The 17383-nt window shown below is 36.4% G+C and overlaps 1 protein-coding gene across 1 annotated transcript in view; it reads left to right on the top strand.

Annotated features, from left to right (window-relative positions):
- ADAM28 (ADAM metallopeptidase domain 28) overlaps positions 1-17383 on the top strand; it is a 62149-nt gene that overhangs the window by 26508 nt on the left and 18258 nt on the right. Inside the window, exons 10-14 of the mRNA XM_057720643.1 lie at positions 326-410; positions 8393-8523; positions 11152-11329; positions 12950-13039; positions 15757-15952. Of these exons, the coding sequence (XP_057576626.1) occupies positions 326-410; positions 8393-8523; positions 11152-11329; positions 12950-13039; positions 15757-15952 (680 nt within the window). The remainder of the gene's footprint in view (positions 1-325; positions 411-8392; positions 8524-11151; positions 11330-12949; positions 13040-15756; positions 15953-17383) is intronic.

Genomic DNA, 17383 nt, shown 5'->3' with positions numbered 1-17383 from the left:
ATAAATGTATACATAAAGCAAAAGATTTATTAGAAAAGCAATCCCATTTTATTTCCTGACAAGAGATGAATTTTACAATGCAAATATAAGAATCAAGAATAAGAGATATAAAATATTAAAGTGATTACACCCAGATGAGTAGATTTAGGTGGTATGAAAACCATAATATCTTTAAAAAATACCTTATGCAAATGCAAACACTGAAGGAAATATTTAAGGGTGATGATTCACAATATGTTTCTCTATTAATCAGGGTTCTGGGTGAGTTGTCTATAGAAAATATACTTAGAGTCATAAGATGTATCAATTTCTTTCTTTTTCACAGGGCAACAGTATTTTCTGGAACAACTGTGGGCCTTGCTTTCATGTCTACAATGTGCACTCCTTATCATTCTGTTGGCATTATTCAGGTTTGTTTCAACTCTTGGTTCTATAGTTTAAGCCTGTCAAATGCTGTTTCGCTGCATCTATTGAGAAGTTCATGTAGTTTTTTTCCATTGGTCCTTTGGCATGGTAAATAACATTGGTTGAATTTCAAATGTTGACTCAGTCTTACATATCCTGCATAAACTCAACATGGTCATAATGTACTATCATTTGTATATATTGCTGGACTCAACACGCTAACATATCTTGAGGATTTTGGCATCTATATTCATGAGGGATATTAGTCTGTAGTTTTTTTCTGTAATGTGTTTTTCAAGTTTTGTTGTTAGGGCAAATATCAGGGTAAACGTGGCCACATAAAATGATGTGTTCCCAACTTTGATTTTCTGGAATATTTGAGTAAAATTAGTATTATTCCTTCCTGAAATGTTTGATACAATTAACCAGTAAAATCATATGCACCTAGCATTTTTTTTGTGAAAAAATTTTAAACTATTTTCAATAGATATTGGATTTCTCAGATTATTTATCTCTTCTTGAGTGAGCCTGGGTAGTTTGTGTCTTTAAGGAAAGTTGTCCGTTTCATTTAAGTTGGCATATATTTGTCAGTGATATTCCTTTACTACCCTTTTAATATTTGTAGAATTTATAGTGATTTTGCCTCTATCATTTATGATATTAGTAAATTGTGGGGTTTTATCCCCCCATGATTAGTCTGGCGAAAGGTATATCAATTTTATTGATCTCAAAGAAACAGTTTTTGCTTTACTAATGCTCCTATGACTTTCCTGGTTTCAATTTCACTGATTTCTGCTCTTGTCTTGATTATTAATTTTTTTCTTCTTTCTCTGCACTTAATTTGTTCCTTTTTTTCTAGCTACTTAAGGAAGAATTTTAGATAGTGAATTTAATCCTTTAATACTATAAATTTCCTACTGTGCACTGCTTTAGCTGCGTTCAAGATATTTGGATATGTGTGTTTTCATTTTCATTAACAATACTTTCTAATTGCCCTTCTGATTTCTTTTTTGATTCATGAATTATTTAGATGTGTGTTGTAATAATTTTCTTTATTGATTTTTTAGTTTAATGCTGTTATTCTGTCATGGTCTGCGTATTCATTTGTTAGGGCTCCCACAACAAAATACTACCACCTGTGTGGTTTAAACAACAGAAATTTATTTTCTCACAGTTCTAGAGGCTGGAAATCCAAGATCAAGGTGTTAGTGGCTTTAGTTTCTCCTGAGGCCTCTCTCCTTGGCTTGAAGATGACCACTTTTTTGCTGTGTCTTCATATGGCCATTTTTCTGTGCACACATATCCTTGGTGTCTCTTCCTCTTCTCATAAGGACACCAATCTTATTGGATTAGGGCTCCACCCTTATGACCTTGTCTAAGCATAATTATCCCTTTGAAGGTTCTGTCTCCAAATACAGTCACTTTAGGAGTTAGGGCTTCAACATATGAATCAGTGGGCAGGATGCAATTTACTTCATAATAGTCTGGGAATATACTTTGTAGAATTTTGATATTTTACATTTTTTGAGGTTTGTTCTTGGTCATTACTCCATATGAACTTGAAAAAGAATGTGTCTTCTGGTATTGTTGAAGTGTTCTGTAACTGTCAATTATGTCAAGTTGACTTACAGTGTTGTTCAGTTCTTTTGAATCATTCATGGAGAGAGAGGGTTTAAGTATTCAGGTATAATTGTAGTTTTGTCTATTCTTTCAATTCAATAAATTTCACTTCATGTAATTTTGAAGTTTTATTATAAAGTGAATACACAGAGCTGTCATGTCTTGTTGGAGAACTGATCCATTTATCATATTATGTCCCTCCATTTCCCTGAAATATTCTTGTTGTGAAGTCTACTTTGTCCAATATCAGTATAATCACTCTAATACTTTTTTTTTTTTACAACAAACTGCATATATTTAGAGTGTACAATTTGATATCTCAATCTCCCAATTCACTCCCCTGCAACCCTCCCTGCTTTCCTCACTTGGTGTCCATATGTTTGTTCTCTACATCTGTGTCTCTATTTCTGCCTTGCAAACCAGTTGATTTGTACCATTTTTCTATATTCCACATATATGTGTTAATATACAATATTTGTTTTTCTCTTTCTGACTCACTTCACTCTGTATGACAGTCTCTAGGTCCATCCATGTCTCTACAAATGTTTCATTGCTTTTTACAGCTGAGTCATATTCCATTGTATATATGTACCACATCTTTTTTATCCATTCATCTGTTGATGGACATTTAGGTTTCTTCCATGTCCTGGTGATTGTAAATAGTGCTGCAATGAACATTGGAGTGCATGTGTCTTTTTGAATTATGGTGTTCTCTGGGTATATGCCCAGCAGTGAGATTGCTGGGTCATATGGTAGTTCTATTTTTAGTTTTGCAAGGAACCTCCATACTGTTCTCCATAGTGGCTGTATCAATTTACATTCCCACCAGCAGTGCAAGAGCGTTGCCTTTTCTCCACACCCTCTCCAGCATTTGCTGTTTGTCGATTTTCTGATGATGCCCATTCTAACTGGTGTGAGGTGATCCCTCATTGTCGTTTTGATTTGCATTTCTCTTATTAGAGTGATGTTGAGAATATTTTCATATGCTTTTTAGCCATCTGTATGTCTTCTTTGGAGAAGTGCCTATTTAAGTCTTCTGCCCATTTTTTGATTCGGTTTTTTGTTTTTCTGATATTGAGCTGGATAAACTGTTTATGTATTTTGGAGATTAATCCTTTGTCTGTTGATTTGCTTGCAAATATTTTCTCCCATTCTGAGGGATGTCTTTTCATCTTGCTTTTAGTTTCCTTTGCTGTGCAGAAGCTTTGAAGTTTCATTAGGTCCCACTTATTTATTTTTGTTTTTATTTCCATTACTCTAGGGGGTGGATCAAAAAAGATCTTGCTGTGATTTACGTCGAAGAGTGTTCTTCCTATGTTTTCCTCTAGGAGTTTTATAGTGTCTGGCCTTACATTTAGGTCTTTAATCCATTTTGAGTTTATTTTTGTGTATGGTGTTAGGGAGTGTTCTAATTTCATTCTTTTACATATAGCTGTCCAGTTTTCCCAGCACCACTTATTGAAGAGGATGCCTTTTTTCTTCATTGTATATCTGTGCCTCCTTTGTCATAGATTAGTTGACTGTAGTTTATCTCTGGGCTTTCTATCCTGTTCCATTGATCTATATTTCTGTTTTTGTGCCTGTACCACACTGTCTTGATCACTGTAGCCTTGTAGTATAGCCCGAAGTCAGGAAGCCTGATTCCACCAACTCCATCTTTCCTTCTCAAGATTACTTTGGCTATTTGGGGAAACGCAAAAGACCCCGAATAGCCAACGCAATCACTCCAATACTTTGTGGCTATAGTGTACTTGATACAACCTTTTCCTTACTTTTATTTTTAGCATATGTATTTCTTTATATTTAAAGAAGGTTTCTGCTAGATAGTATATACTTGGGTTTTATTTTTTATCTAATCTGACAATTTTTATCTTTTATTTGGTATGTTTAAATAAATTATATGTAATATATTATTGATATTGGACTAAAATCTTTCATTTTGCTAGATGTTTCCTGTGCCATCTCTTCTATTTTTTTCTGCCTTTTAGGATTGAGTTTTTAAAAAATAATTTCATTTATCTCCATTTTTAGCTTTTTACTGATTTGTTTCTTTTTAATGGTTATCTTGGGGTTTATTATACATGTCTGCTTGTCTGTTTTACCTTGCAATAGGACTAAACTGGTTCACATGTAGTGTAAGGACTTTACAAGGGTACAAGCCTAATTACTCACTTCCATCCTTTGTGCTATTTTTATCACTTTTAACTTCACATATACTATAAATACAAAATACATGTTACTAATTTCTCTTTAAAAATCATCTTGTAGTGCAATTTAAAATGAGAAAAAAATTAGCTTTCTGTTCATCTTATCTTTACTGGTGCTTATTTTGGTTACATTCTCAATATTCTTCATTTCTTTGCAGAGATAAAAATTTCTATCTGGCGTAATATTTTTTTTCCAAAGAATTTTTTGTTAATATTTCTTATAATACAGATCTGCTGTCCACGAATTCTTCCCATTTTTTAAAGAAGATGACCTTATCTCTTTCATTTGTGTATCTATATTTCACTCCATTTACAATTCTGGGTAGCTAGTGTTTTTCTTTCAGCACTTTTCGTTATTTCACTGCCTGCTAGAGTTCCTAATGATAAATCTGCTGTAAATTTTATTTTTGTTCCTTGTTAATGTGTATTGGTTTGTTTTTGTTTTCGTTTTTTCCTATTTTAAGATTTTTCCTTTGTCCATTTCCTTCAGTTTGATTCTATTATGTTATAACTAAGTGGGTTTTGAGGGGAGAGGTAATTTATCCCACTTAGTGTTCCTTGGTCCTGAGGCTTGCTATTTGTGATTATTTTTTGAAAATTTTAGGCCATTATGTCTTCAAATATTTCTTTTATTCCATTCTCACCCTTTTTTCTTTCTTGGATTTCAACTACATATACGTACGATCCTTCTCTATTGGCCCACAAAGCTTGAATCTCCATTGTTTTGCTTTGTTTCTTTCTTTTTATCATTTTTTTCACTATGTGTTACCATTTGGGTAATTTCTGTTGAAATATTAAGTTCACTGTTCTTTCCTCAGCTGTTCCAGATCTACCATTAAGCCTGTGGAAGGCATTATTCATCTCTGGTTCTGTCTTTTTCAATTCTAGCATTTCCATTTGATTCTCTCTCATAGTGTCCCACTCTTTGCTGAAATTTTCCATCCAGTCTTGTATGATATTCATCTTTTCCACTGGAGCTTTTAACATATTAATCATAGTTATTTTAAAGTGCCTCTCTGATAGCACTAATATCTGAGTCTGGTTCTGTTGATTGGCAGGGTATTGTTTTTTCTTGTTTTTTTTGTTTGTTTTTTTTTGGGGGGGACAGGGGAAGCTTTATTATTTTTTGTTGAAAGTTAGATATCTTGTGAAAGACAATATCTGAGCTAAATAATTTATATATATATATATATATATTTTTTTTTTTTTGGCCTGGAAATGATCACTTCTTTCCTTCCTCTAGGACTTTAGCGTGAGGATTTGAATCAATCTAGCAGGAGTTGAGCTGGGTTTGGGATTTTTTGGTTGGTATGGCCATCCTCATCACAGACTTTAAATTCCTTTCACATTATTTTGTGTTTAGAATAAAGGCTGGTTTGCCAGACAGTTTTTCTCGCTGTGTGCTCCACACTCATCTTTAGGGCTTTACTGTACTTCACAGAGAGTCTCTTTAAGCTGTTGTCTTCCGTCAATAGGCCGTTGTTACTTGTTACTGGATGATGGTTGGACTTTTGGGGGGAGCAGGGATTCCCTTTTATTCTCGTTAAGCTCAGTCTTAGGCAAGTCCTGTGTTGCTTAGTTTCTGGGATGGGTCCTTCTAGCAATCCTGATCCACTGCCAGCTGAGAGACCTCTAGTGATGTAAGCTTAGCATGTACTCCTGCCTCTTCTGCCTCCTCCAGCCAGTGGTAGAAGGTTTTTGGCTTTGGGTTTTTTCCCTTTTTTTTGCCTTTTTCACAGTTGCATTGAGAATTCACCAGTGCCCTAAGGGTGACATGATTTGTTGTCCTTTCTCTCAGAAATTTAAGACCTTAATTAGGGCTAGGACTAGAGTAAGGCAAGTGAGGCCCTTAGCTCTCTTTGGTGCTGGATGTTTGCTCCATTACAGGGATAGGGGAGAGGATTCTGAAGGGGTTTCATGCCTTTACTGCTGCTATTCTGATCCCCCAGGTCAATACCAGAATGGAGGCTTTCCCAGAACTCTCACTTAGTGAAGTCCTGTGGAGGAAAACCTGTGAATAGGTGGGAATTCCTCTTATGTCTGAAGCCCTCACATTTTGCATATTTTCTTGCTATTTCACAATCAACCTTTATCAGTTTTTAATGTCTTATGTGAGTTATTACTGGCATTGTGGTAGTGTCTGCCCCAGGTAAACAGATGTTCACGTCCATCTGTAGGTGCCAGCCTATCTTTCCTTAGATTTCATCTTTGTTGCCTTGTGACCTCAGTTCTAGGATGGGTTCTAGAAAACTGTGAATCTGACTATTATATTACAAGTTTGGGTGTGATGCTCTGTCCAGATGTCTGTAATCTGGTGGCGGGAAGCAGGGGTCAGGGAATTCTCACCTGACTTTGTCTACTTTCAGTTTTTGGCAGGCCCTGGGTCTCAGGAGTTAGGCTTTCTGCATGATTCTGCATGCTTTCCGTGGCAGCAAAACTCTGCTTTCTGGTTTTTGCAGATGATTTGTGGAGGAGAGTTTCCTGGTCCTCCTGCAATAGGAGAAAACCTCCATTGATAACAACATAGGATCCTGGGCTCAGAATTTTTGTCTGCCCCTCTCTCTTAGGAGTAGAGGCTTTTGTAGTGTGTGTGTGTGTGTGTGTGTGTGTGTGTGTGTTAAACTCATGCCCTATCCATACAGTTCTTCAGTTCTGCTATAGATTGTTGCTACTTCTCCCATCAGTGAATATATATATATATATATAGCTCTCTGATGTATCTTATGAGTCTGGGTTTATGATTGGCTTCCTGGGATGAACAGAGGAACTAAAATATGCATTTTATACTTCGAAAGAGCCTACCATAAAATTGGAAGTGAAACTAGCCTACTTAAAGCAATAGTTAATAATGTATGATAGTAACATCCATAAGATGTTACCGAAAAAACCTGAACAAACTTTTTGGCCAACTCAATAGAATTAAAACTGCAGTAGGAATCTAGGGAGAGAATTGTTGATGAAGAGTAACGTGGTCAGGAAAAGTTGCATTAAGATGAACCTCAAAGCATGGGTTGGATTTAACAGGAAGAAAGAAGGGAGATGATTCCAGGGGAAAAAGCCTGGAAGTTATGAAAATAATTATTTCAAGGAAGATATCCTAAATTTGAAGGAAGCTCAATTAAGGCAATTTGGAAAGTGTCTATTTAAACACATTTCCTTTTTTCTTAAATTGTTTGGTTTGTTTTTGTCCCCACTGAAGACATTCCATCTAACTAGATAGCAAGGTTACCAGGTTCATCTCAACAGGATGAAACAATATTGTGAGTGGTGGGTATTAACCTCCTGTCTTACCCAAGTGTTCCTTGTTTACCAGCCTTGTACTGTGCTCGGCGGACTTCTTTGTTCTGTTCTTTGAAATGAAGTACATAAGGGAATCAGGTTTCTGTGGGTGGGTGTTATTGGCAGATTCTTCTTTCTCCCTCCTGGGAAATTACAACCAACAATGATTCTCTAGTGTTGTTGTATTGCTTCTGGATAACTTGGAGGCCCTGGTCCAACACTTTTCATTAGAAACAATCTGGTAATGAAGTTGGCTACTGGCTGAACTTCATGCAACAGGACAAGTCTGGAGTTGACTGATGTCTAGTCTTGGCAGTAGTAGATTTGAAAAAGATGCAAATGGTTCTAAGGTTCTAGGTTCATGAGCACTTTTAGTTCCCTATGAACTAAACACATCAAAGACCTTCAATTAAATTGGAAAGTATTTGAAAAACAAGCCAGATGGGGGTGGGGGAGGGAGGTAAATCAGTTTTAAAAAATTCTGATTTCTTATCATTGTTGAAAAAAAGTTTGTCTTTATCCATCATGGCAGGAAATTACAATAATTTTCATCATAGGGACCCATTGACAAGAACAGTTAGTAGGCTGCATGCCTTGTGATTGGGATTCAATACCAAAGGGGTGTGTGTGGTGTGTGTGTGTGTGTGTGTGTGTGTGTGTGTGTGTGTGTATGAGAGAGAGAGAGGGAGAGAGAGAGAGAAAAGGACGGAGAAAGGCAGGGTGAGAGGCAGGGAGAGGGGGAAGAGAAGGAGAGATGATGGGTAAGGTGAGGAGGCTGAAGCTCTCTACTCCGCTTGGCTACAGTAAAAATATTTAATTATGTCCTGAGTGATAATTCAGTTTGCAAGCCAGAGGATCTGTCTCCCTATTCTCATCCTCAGGACCACAGTCGCAATGTGCTTAGTGTTGCAGGGACCATGGCCCATGAAATGGGCCACAACTTTGGGATGTTTCATGACACCTATGCTTGCAAGTGCCCTTCTACAGAATGTGTGATGGACAGAGCACTAAGGTGAGCCTCTGTGAGAAGATGCCATTTATCTGTGTTTTGGGTTCACTCTGGGCTGTCATCTTCAGCAACATGTTCAAACTTTCAAACTATTAAATAGCAGTATCAGGACATAAGCATGGATGTATATCTATACCAAACTATCTTGTACCTCATCTGTGTGTAATGTTCTTCATTAACTGAGACATAGTTTAAACATACAGTCTCTTTGCTGTTGGGGTGCCATGTCACTTTATCCTCATCTTAGTTACACAAGATCTGGGTTCAGAAAATCATTAGCATTTATCACATTTTCAATGAATTCCGATTGGGTGGTGGTAATGGAAAAGTTTTAGAAGAAAAATCTAATTAAAGAAAATGAAATTAGAACACTTCCTAATACCATACACAAAAATAAACTCAAAATGTGTTGAAGACCTAAATGTAAGGCCGGATACTATAAAACTCTTAGAGGAAAACATAGGCAGAACACTCTTTGACATAAATCACAGCAAGATCTTTTTGATCCACTGTCTAGAATAATGAAAAGAAAAACAAAAATAAACAAATGGGACCTAATTAAACTTAAAAGCTTTTGCACAGCAAAGGGAACCATAAACGAAATGAAGAGACAAGCCTCAGAATAGGAGAAAACATTTGCAAATTAAGCAATCGACAAGGGATTAATCTCCAAAAATATACAAACAACTCATGCAGCTCAATATTAAGGAACAAAAAACCCAATCAAAAAATGAGCAGAAGATCTAAATAGACATTTTTCTAAAGAAGACATACAGATGGCTAAAAAGCACATGAAAAGCTGCTCAACATCACTAATTATTAGAGAAACGCAAATGAAAACTACAATGGGGTTTCACTTCACACTGGTCAGAATGGCCATCATCAAAAAATCTACAAACCATAAATGCTGGAGAGGGTGTGGAGAAAAAGGAACCCTCCTACACTGTTGGTGGGAAAGTAAATCGCTACAACCACTATGGAGAACAGTATGGAGGTTCCTTAAAAAACTAAAACTAGAGCTACCATGTTATCCAGCAATCCCACTCCTGGGCATATATCTGGATAAAACCATAATTCGAAAAGATACATGCACCCCAAATGTTCACTGCAGCATTATTATAATAGCCAGGACATGGAAGCAATCTAAATGTCTATCAACAGAGAAATGGATAAAGAAGGTGTGGTATGTATGTACAATGCAATATTACTCACACATAAAAAAGAACATGCCATCTGCATCAACATGGATGGACCTAGAGAATGCCATACTGAGTGAAGTAAGTCAGATAGAGAAAGACAAATATATGATACCGCTTATACGTGGAATCTACAAAAAGGGTACAAATGAACTTAGCTACAAAGCTGAAATAGTTACAGATGTAGAAAACAAACTTATGGTTGCCAGGGGTAAGGGGGGGGATAAAATGGGATATTGAGATTGACATACACACACTACTGTATATAAAATAGGTAACTAATAAGGACCTACTGTAGAGCACAGGGAATTCTACTCAATACTCTGTAATGGCCTATACGGGAAAAGAATCTGAAAAAGAGTGGATTTATGTATATGCATAACTGATTCCCTTTGCTGTACACCTGAAACTAACACACCATTGTAAATCAACTATACTTTAACAATAAAAAATTTTTTTTAAAAGAAGAATATTCTCACAGGAAGATGACAAGAGCCTCTGAAAAGAGATTACACATTCCTGCCTTGCCTTAGGTAAAACTGCCCTGGAATTTTATTTTTAAAAACCCCACAATCTCTTTTATGTGGTCATTTCCTCTTTTGTGTTTCCCTCTGCCAGCTCACTCAAGCTAAGGTTAGTCTTCCAAGCCCTTCCACAGAATAGCATATGGCTGCATGCCAGTTACATATCATATGCTATCTCTCCCAGATATTACTGCATTTTAAAAAAATTTTTAAATTTTATTTAAGTATAGTTGATTTTTGATGTTGTGTTCATTGCTTCTGAGTACAGCAAAGTGACTCAGAGAGACAGATATATATAGATAGATATATATAGATATATTCTTTTTCATATTCTTTTCCATTAGGGTTTGTCACAGAATATTGAATATAGGTCCCTATGCTATACAGTATGACCTCGTTGTTTATCCATCCTATATATAATAGTTTGCCTCTGCTAATCCCGAGTTCCTATTCCTTCCCTCCCCTCCCCCCACCCTTGGCTACTGCTTTTTTAAACCTCGTGGTCATTTGTGGAATGAAGAGAGGCTGTCAATAGAAATTCCTCTGAAGGAAAGTGAATTCTTAAACAGGTAAATAAATATTTTAGTGCCTTTAGGACTTAACAACCAAAATGACCTAAGGCTGAATGAGATTATCTGGATAAATTAGAAGGATTTTTAGGTTATTAAACAGCAGCCTGGATGCTTTATTTTGAGATGTGACCATACTTGCTCGTTAAGATGGAGGTGTTTATATCTGCCCAGGTGGGCTAATTCAGGTACAAAAAAATGAGCTCATGATTTAGCAGTTGGTGAGTGGATTCCATTTTCTCTTTTGGGTCACACTTTGAGTGTATCACACCCAACGTCTCATATTTCTCCCTATCTGCCCAGTGTGACTGTATTTCATTTTCTCTTTCCTTACCTTTACAGCTTCCATATACCTACGGACTTCAGTTCCTGCAGCCGTGACAGCTTTAAAAAATTCTTGGAAGATAAATTATCCGATTGCCTCTTTAACATTCCGCGGCCTGCAGATATCATATCCACCCCAATCTGTGGGAACCAGCTGGTAGAAATGGGAGAAGAATGTGATTGTGGGTCCCCCGAGGTATCACCGAGTTCTTTCTAAAATGATATAGTTTGTTTTTCAATTGCTGAGAGAGAAACTAGAAAAGAATGTGCAGTTCACTAAAAAAATTGCTATTTTTGTAATTTTGTAGATTTTTGTAGACATTTGTCAGGCCAACCTTTCTCACAAAAAACACTGCTTTGCTTAAGACCTTCCTTGTTTCCTTCTCAGGTTTCCTTCCCCATCCCTTGTTTGATAAATTCCACCCACCAGCTTGGGCTTCGTTTCCTCAACCCTTCTTTTCTGACAGAAATAGTTTATGTTTCTTAAGTGCCTGAGGCTTACTGGGCAGTTACTTTATTTATTTATTTATTTTTCACTTAATGTTTTCTTTTTTTTAAATTAATTTTTATTGGAGTATAGTTGCTTTACAATGTTGTGTCAATTTCTACTGTACAGCAAAATGAATCAACAATATGTATACATATATTCCCTCCTTTTTGGATTTCCTTCCCATTTAGGTCACCACAGAGCATTGAGTAGAGTTCCCTGAGTTGTACAGTAGGTTCTTATTAGTTATCTATTTTATACACAGTATCAGTAGTGTATATATGTCAATCCCTGTCTCTCAATTCATCCTACCCCTCTAGGCTGTTACTTTAGACCCCATCCTGTGATAGATCTCAGAGGGCATACATTTGCTCAGGGTCACTGGGCTGGTAAAAGGAGGATCCAAGATCTAGACTGAGGTGTGTTTGTTTCAGCAACCCTAGGGCCACCCTGCCCTGGGATTTAGTCACCGCGTACTGCTTTGGGATTCAGGAGTTGTTACCATTAGAAGTGCCTGGCTTGGTCCCACCCTCCTGACAGGGCAGCCAGAATTCTGAATGGGACCTTTGCCCCCATCTTATTAACATCCAATGTGAGTACCACACCAAGCCCTCAAGGGGTCTGTCTTTCAGTAACTTCAAAATAGGATCACACATTTATCCCTTCTATGAGAAAAATTAATCTTTCCCAGGTGGTTTGTTTGAATAAGAGCAAGAGTCCTAACCTTAAATATGTGTAACTCTAAATATATCACTCTGCTTAGAGAATCTAAACAGCTACAAGGGAAGGTTCCCAAAGTAGGAGTTTCCCCACTGCCTTGTGCAGATGCCTGATTTCTCAGAAACAAGGCGGGGAGAACAAGACGAAATGTACTGCTTTACAGAGAGTTGAATTAAATGTCAAACTTGAATAAAGAACTAAATTTTTAGATTTTCAGTACATGCTCTAGGGATTTAATTTACTGCTGGATAGATCCAAAACTGATGAGCTGAACTAATTATGTTCTTTAACTATGTAAAGGAATTTGATTTTCAAAACTGTCCCTTTCTTTTGTTTTCTCTCATGTTTCACCAAAAATAGACCATGTTCAGTATTACTATGGGAGACTGGGGGAACTAGAAAAGATATTCAAATAAAAATAGATGTAAGTAGAATTCAGACAAACTCAGTATTTCTAACATTAAGCTGTTTTTTATTTTATTTTCCTCAAAATCATTTTCACACTTTATCAAAGAAAGGTCTGAGTGATGATTAAATTATATTATGAATTGTGCCAAAATGAGACCAAAAGGTAAATGTGCATTGGCATTTGTTTCTGGTATTTCTTAGGAATGTACCAACATTTGCTGTGCTGCAAAAACATGTAAAATTAAAGCAAATTTTCAGTGTGCAGTAGGGGAATGCTGTGAAAAATGCCAGGTAAGATTATTACTTTATTATATCTTAATAATTATGATTACTCTTTGTTTATTCCTGTATTAAAAATCTTAGGGATTATGTTAAATGAAATAGGCAAAGTAATATTTGTCTCTCTATAAAATAATGTTACCTATCATCTATCAAGTCCTCACTGAGTACTTTGCAAAGATGGGCTCTTTAATCCTCCAAGAGCCCTTTGAAGTGATATTATTATTTAATTTTGTTTTTGAGGGGACAGAGTCTCAGAACAGAAAATGTACAAAATAAATGCACGGCCACTAAATGGCAAACTCCAAATATGACCCGTTCCAAAGCTAATGCTTGGTTTTACTCCTACCTGCTGTTTCTTCTGATGTCCGATGACCTTCTTGGACCAAACCCAATAATTTCTTGCATATCACTTTGGTCGATAAAAAATTAGTCTATCTAAGATCGAAATGGAAAATTGTTTTCTAGCCAAATTGAGGATGATAACCGGGGAAGAGCATCTCAGAAAGTACTGAAAACTGTTGAGCCCATTAAAAGTCACAGCACAGTTGTATAAGTTTTTTGAGACAGAGGGCTGTAAGTTAAATGATGAATTATCGATAATTTACACAATCCAGATCTGAGTGTCATCATGGCCCCTTACAAGATCAAGAAGGAATGTTATCTTTTAAGGAATTATCTTGTTGGTGCTGGGAGTGTGTTGCTCTTTATGGCTGAGCAGGTATTTCTGCCAATGGGGAGGTCTGGTCGATGCCTAATGCAGATACACACAGTACAGTGTGGGGAGTGAAGAGGCCAGAGGGCAGAGACAATTTTTTATGTTTAAATTTTTGTTATCTTGCCATAAACTATGAATTTTATCTCACACATTAAAATGGTGTACTGGAAAAGCTTTTATTTTGAATAATATAGGGGCTCCCCTATCTTTAACCTTTGAAGTCACTCCCGGGTGAAATTCTTAGAAAAAAGACAAAGATGAGGATGCCTTGTCATTTTCTCTGTGGGGCTTTCTTTACTTTATTTTCCAGTTAGAATTCAGCATATTACATTCTATTGTTGCAGAGAATTCTATATAGCGATTATTTGTTTATGTGTCTTCTTGATTAGATTGACTCTTAGGGACCGGGGTCTGATTCACCTAATATAGAATTGCGTACATTTTAAATGCCCAATAGCCATTTGAAAAAGGAATATGTAGATGACATGCCAGGTTATAGGTAGTGTTTGAGATAGGTTTTGTTTTTGTTTTTGTTTTAATGTTGGAGGTAGAGGAAAGAAATAAAGGAGGCAAAAAGGAAGAAAATTTGAGAATTTAAGTAGTATTCGACAAGTGTTTATTAAGTCCTATTTGTTAGAGATTATGAGTGATAACAAAAAATTAGTATTTGACCTCAAAAAACTTAGGGTAATGATATACATATCTGAAACAGAAGAAAATATGATACATGATTAAATGTCCAGGTAGATGTTATAATGATATATGGCCTTTGGGTAATAGTTTCCACATATATTTTCACTTAATTTTCATAATAACCTTATAAAGTTAATACTGGATCAGGAAGTGGATTTTCAGAGAGATTAAATCCATTTGCTAAGGATACACATCTAGCCACTGGCACAGCTGAGATTCAAACCTGTATCTTGCAAATCCAAATTCAGGGCTCTTTTCCTATCACATGTAGAAAAGAGGAGCAGTGATCTGCTTTGAAGAGGTTAGAGGAGGCTTCATGGAAAATGAGCATTTCAATTAGTCTGTAAAGTAATGAGTAGATTTTAGATAACTGGAAAGAGAAAAAAATTTCAAGTGAGGAGGTGGGGAGAAAGAACAAAGAAAAGGAGGTATAAGTATGGTTTGTGTAGCATCTGGTAAGAAAGCTAGTCTGACTGGAGCAGAGGGGCTTAACTTTGGAGGGTCTCATATGCTCCAATGGAAATTTGGATTTTATTCTGTCATCAGCGTAAAGTTATGGAAAGTCTTTTGATGATGCAAGAGCATGTCTCCTCCCTTCAACTAGGGAAGGGTATGCTTTCAATATCAACACAGCCCTCTTCAGATGTGCATGAATGGCAGAATTTCTTTTACTAAGATTTCTCTGAGCAAATAAGAGCAAGATTTGCAGTAATAGATTGCAATGGAATTAACACATCAAATGAATATTTGGTTGTTTCTTCCTCCTGATAAATCATTCTATAGGAAGATGTGAGTTAAAAAGAAATATCTGAACATACAATAAAAGGAATTAAGGATTAGGAAACTCTGTGCCTGGGAAAGTCTCAGGGCATGCTAATCTGGGCTTGTAAACTTATCTTCCTTACTACAGAAGATTCACTTCACCAATAAATCTCTGAAGCTGCAGGTTTAAATCTCCTTGAAAAGCTTGACAAACATGCATTCAACAAAGGGAGAAATAACTTCCTTCTTTGCATCTAAGATGTTGCTCAGTTTTCTTCTGTAATTTTTCATTGTTATGTCTATAGTGTTTGCTCTACAAATTCAGAAATATTGATTGCTTAAAGACTCAGGGCTTGGCCAAGGTCAACAGAAGTGGCATTATAAGAGATGGCTTTAGCTTATACAATGCATATGTGAACTAAAATATTGATAGAACAATGCTTCTAACTACATTGTCAAAAAAAGTCCACAGGGAAAATATTATTTGCATCAATATGAGATATTAGGGTAAATCAGGTGGAAAAAAAGCCTTCTCTCCATTTTTATTTCCCTACAGTTTAAAAAGGCTGGTGAGGTGTGCAGACCAACAAAAGATGAGTGTGACCTGCCTGAAATGTGTGATGGCAAATCTGGCCTGTGCCCTGATGATCGATTCCAAGTCAATGGCTTCCCCTGCCAAAATGGGAAGGGCTACTGCTTGGTGGGGATGTGCCCCACCCTGGAGGAGCAGTGCACCAAGCTGTGGGGACCAGGTAGGAGGACAAATCCCAGCATTGCTGGCATTTCCGCCTCTCTCAGTGTACATACAAAGGAAAATCATATCATTCCAAGTGACAGTGTTTAATCATGGCCAAAGTAGCATTCTGTCCCTTTCTTCCTTCTTAGAAACTGTGCCACTGCTCAAAATCCTGGATGAGTGGGCAGTTTTGGTGTTGCTAGATTTAGCAAGTAAAAATAAGGATAGTCCAGTTAAATTTGACTTTCAGATTATCTATTTTTGTTTCTTTTAGTATCAGTATATCTCATGCAATATTTGAGTTAGACTTCTACTAAAAAAAAGTCTTTGTTTATCTGGAATTTAAATTTAACTGGATATCCTGTACTTTATCTGGCAACTGTAACCAAAATCCTTCCCAGTTAAGCAGACCCTTGGAATTGTGTGTGTGTGTGTGTGTGTGTGTGTGTGTAGGGGTGAAATGCAGAGGAGCAGTGAGGAAAATTGAAAGTTCTTAAGTTTATTTTCAAAGTTCTTAAGTTAATTTTGTCCATAATACCAGAATTTTAGATGTCGTATTCTCTGATTACGCCATAAAAAATAAATTAAAAATAAAAGCACAACTTAAGAATCTTTAAAAACTTTAAACCAAAATTTAAATTTGCTAAATTACTTGATTAAAAGGGCAATTTTTAAAATATCAGTTTTTTGGACTTCCTGGATATGGTGTATATTGTGTACATATATTAAATTTTCAAACCCTTTTCTGCTACATTTCCAGATTCCTACTTAAATGGCTGAAGGGATATTTTTTAATAGGGAAAATACATATTCCTAAACATATTTGAAGAGGGTTATCATGCTGGAAACTTTCCATAATTCCTGAAAGTATACATAAGACAAGATGAAGGAAAGCAACAAAAATCATTCATTGATAATACATCCAGAAATAAAGAAACGTGGGAAATAAATGAACAGGAACCTAGAAAAATCCCTGAATGAAAGCCTCTGTGTCAGACTAGGGTGAGCTAAGGCACAGTTTGAGGAGAAAGCTTGATACCATTGGTGCATCAGGAAGTGCTCTGATGGGCTGGACTTTGGCTGTGGCTCTCCTTCAGTTTATAGGTAATGCAGACAGACGTGCTAAGTTACAGGTGCAAGCAAAGATGGCTTTGCTGGTTAAGGACCTTGTACTTCCTTGACTAACTTCAGTACATGGCCGAAACCTGGGGGAAGGAAATCTTCAGCACAGAGGTGAAGCTCTGAACATTCCCTGCATTACTTGATCATAAATCACTGCAATAAAAACAATTACTTTCTTCTTTTGCCTGACCCTTCAATATCTGCGTCCCTTACAAATCTGTAAATGTTCTAGTACCTGGACACTGTTTTGTCCATAGTTGTTATTCTCAGTGTATCCTAGCACAGTGCCCGACTTTAGTAAACTGAAATAATGTTGAATATATTT

Source organism: Hippopotamus amphibius, chromosome 2 (genome assembly GCF_030028045.1).
Source record: "Hippopotamus amphibius kiboko isolate mHipAmp2 chromosome 2, mHipAmp2.hap2, whole genome shotgun sequence".
In the NCBI taxonomy this organism is placed as follows: domain Eukaryota; kingdom Metazoa; phylum Chordata; class Mammalia; order Artiodactyla; family Hippopotamidae; genus Hippopotamus; species Hippopotamus amphibius.
This window is presented reverse-complemented; position numbering and strand designations above follow the sequence as displayed.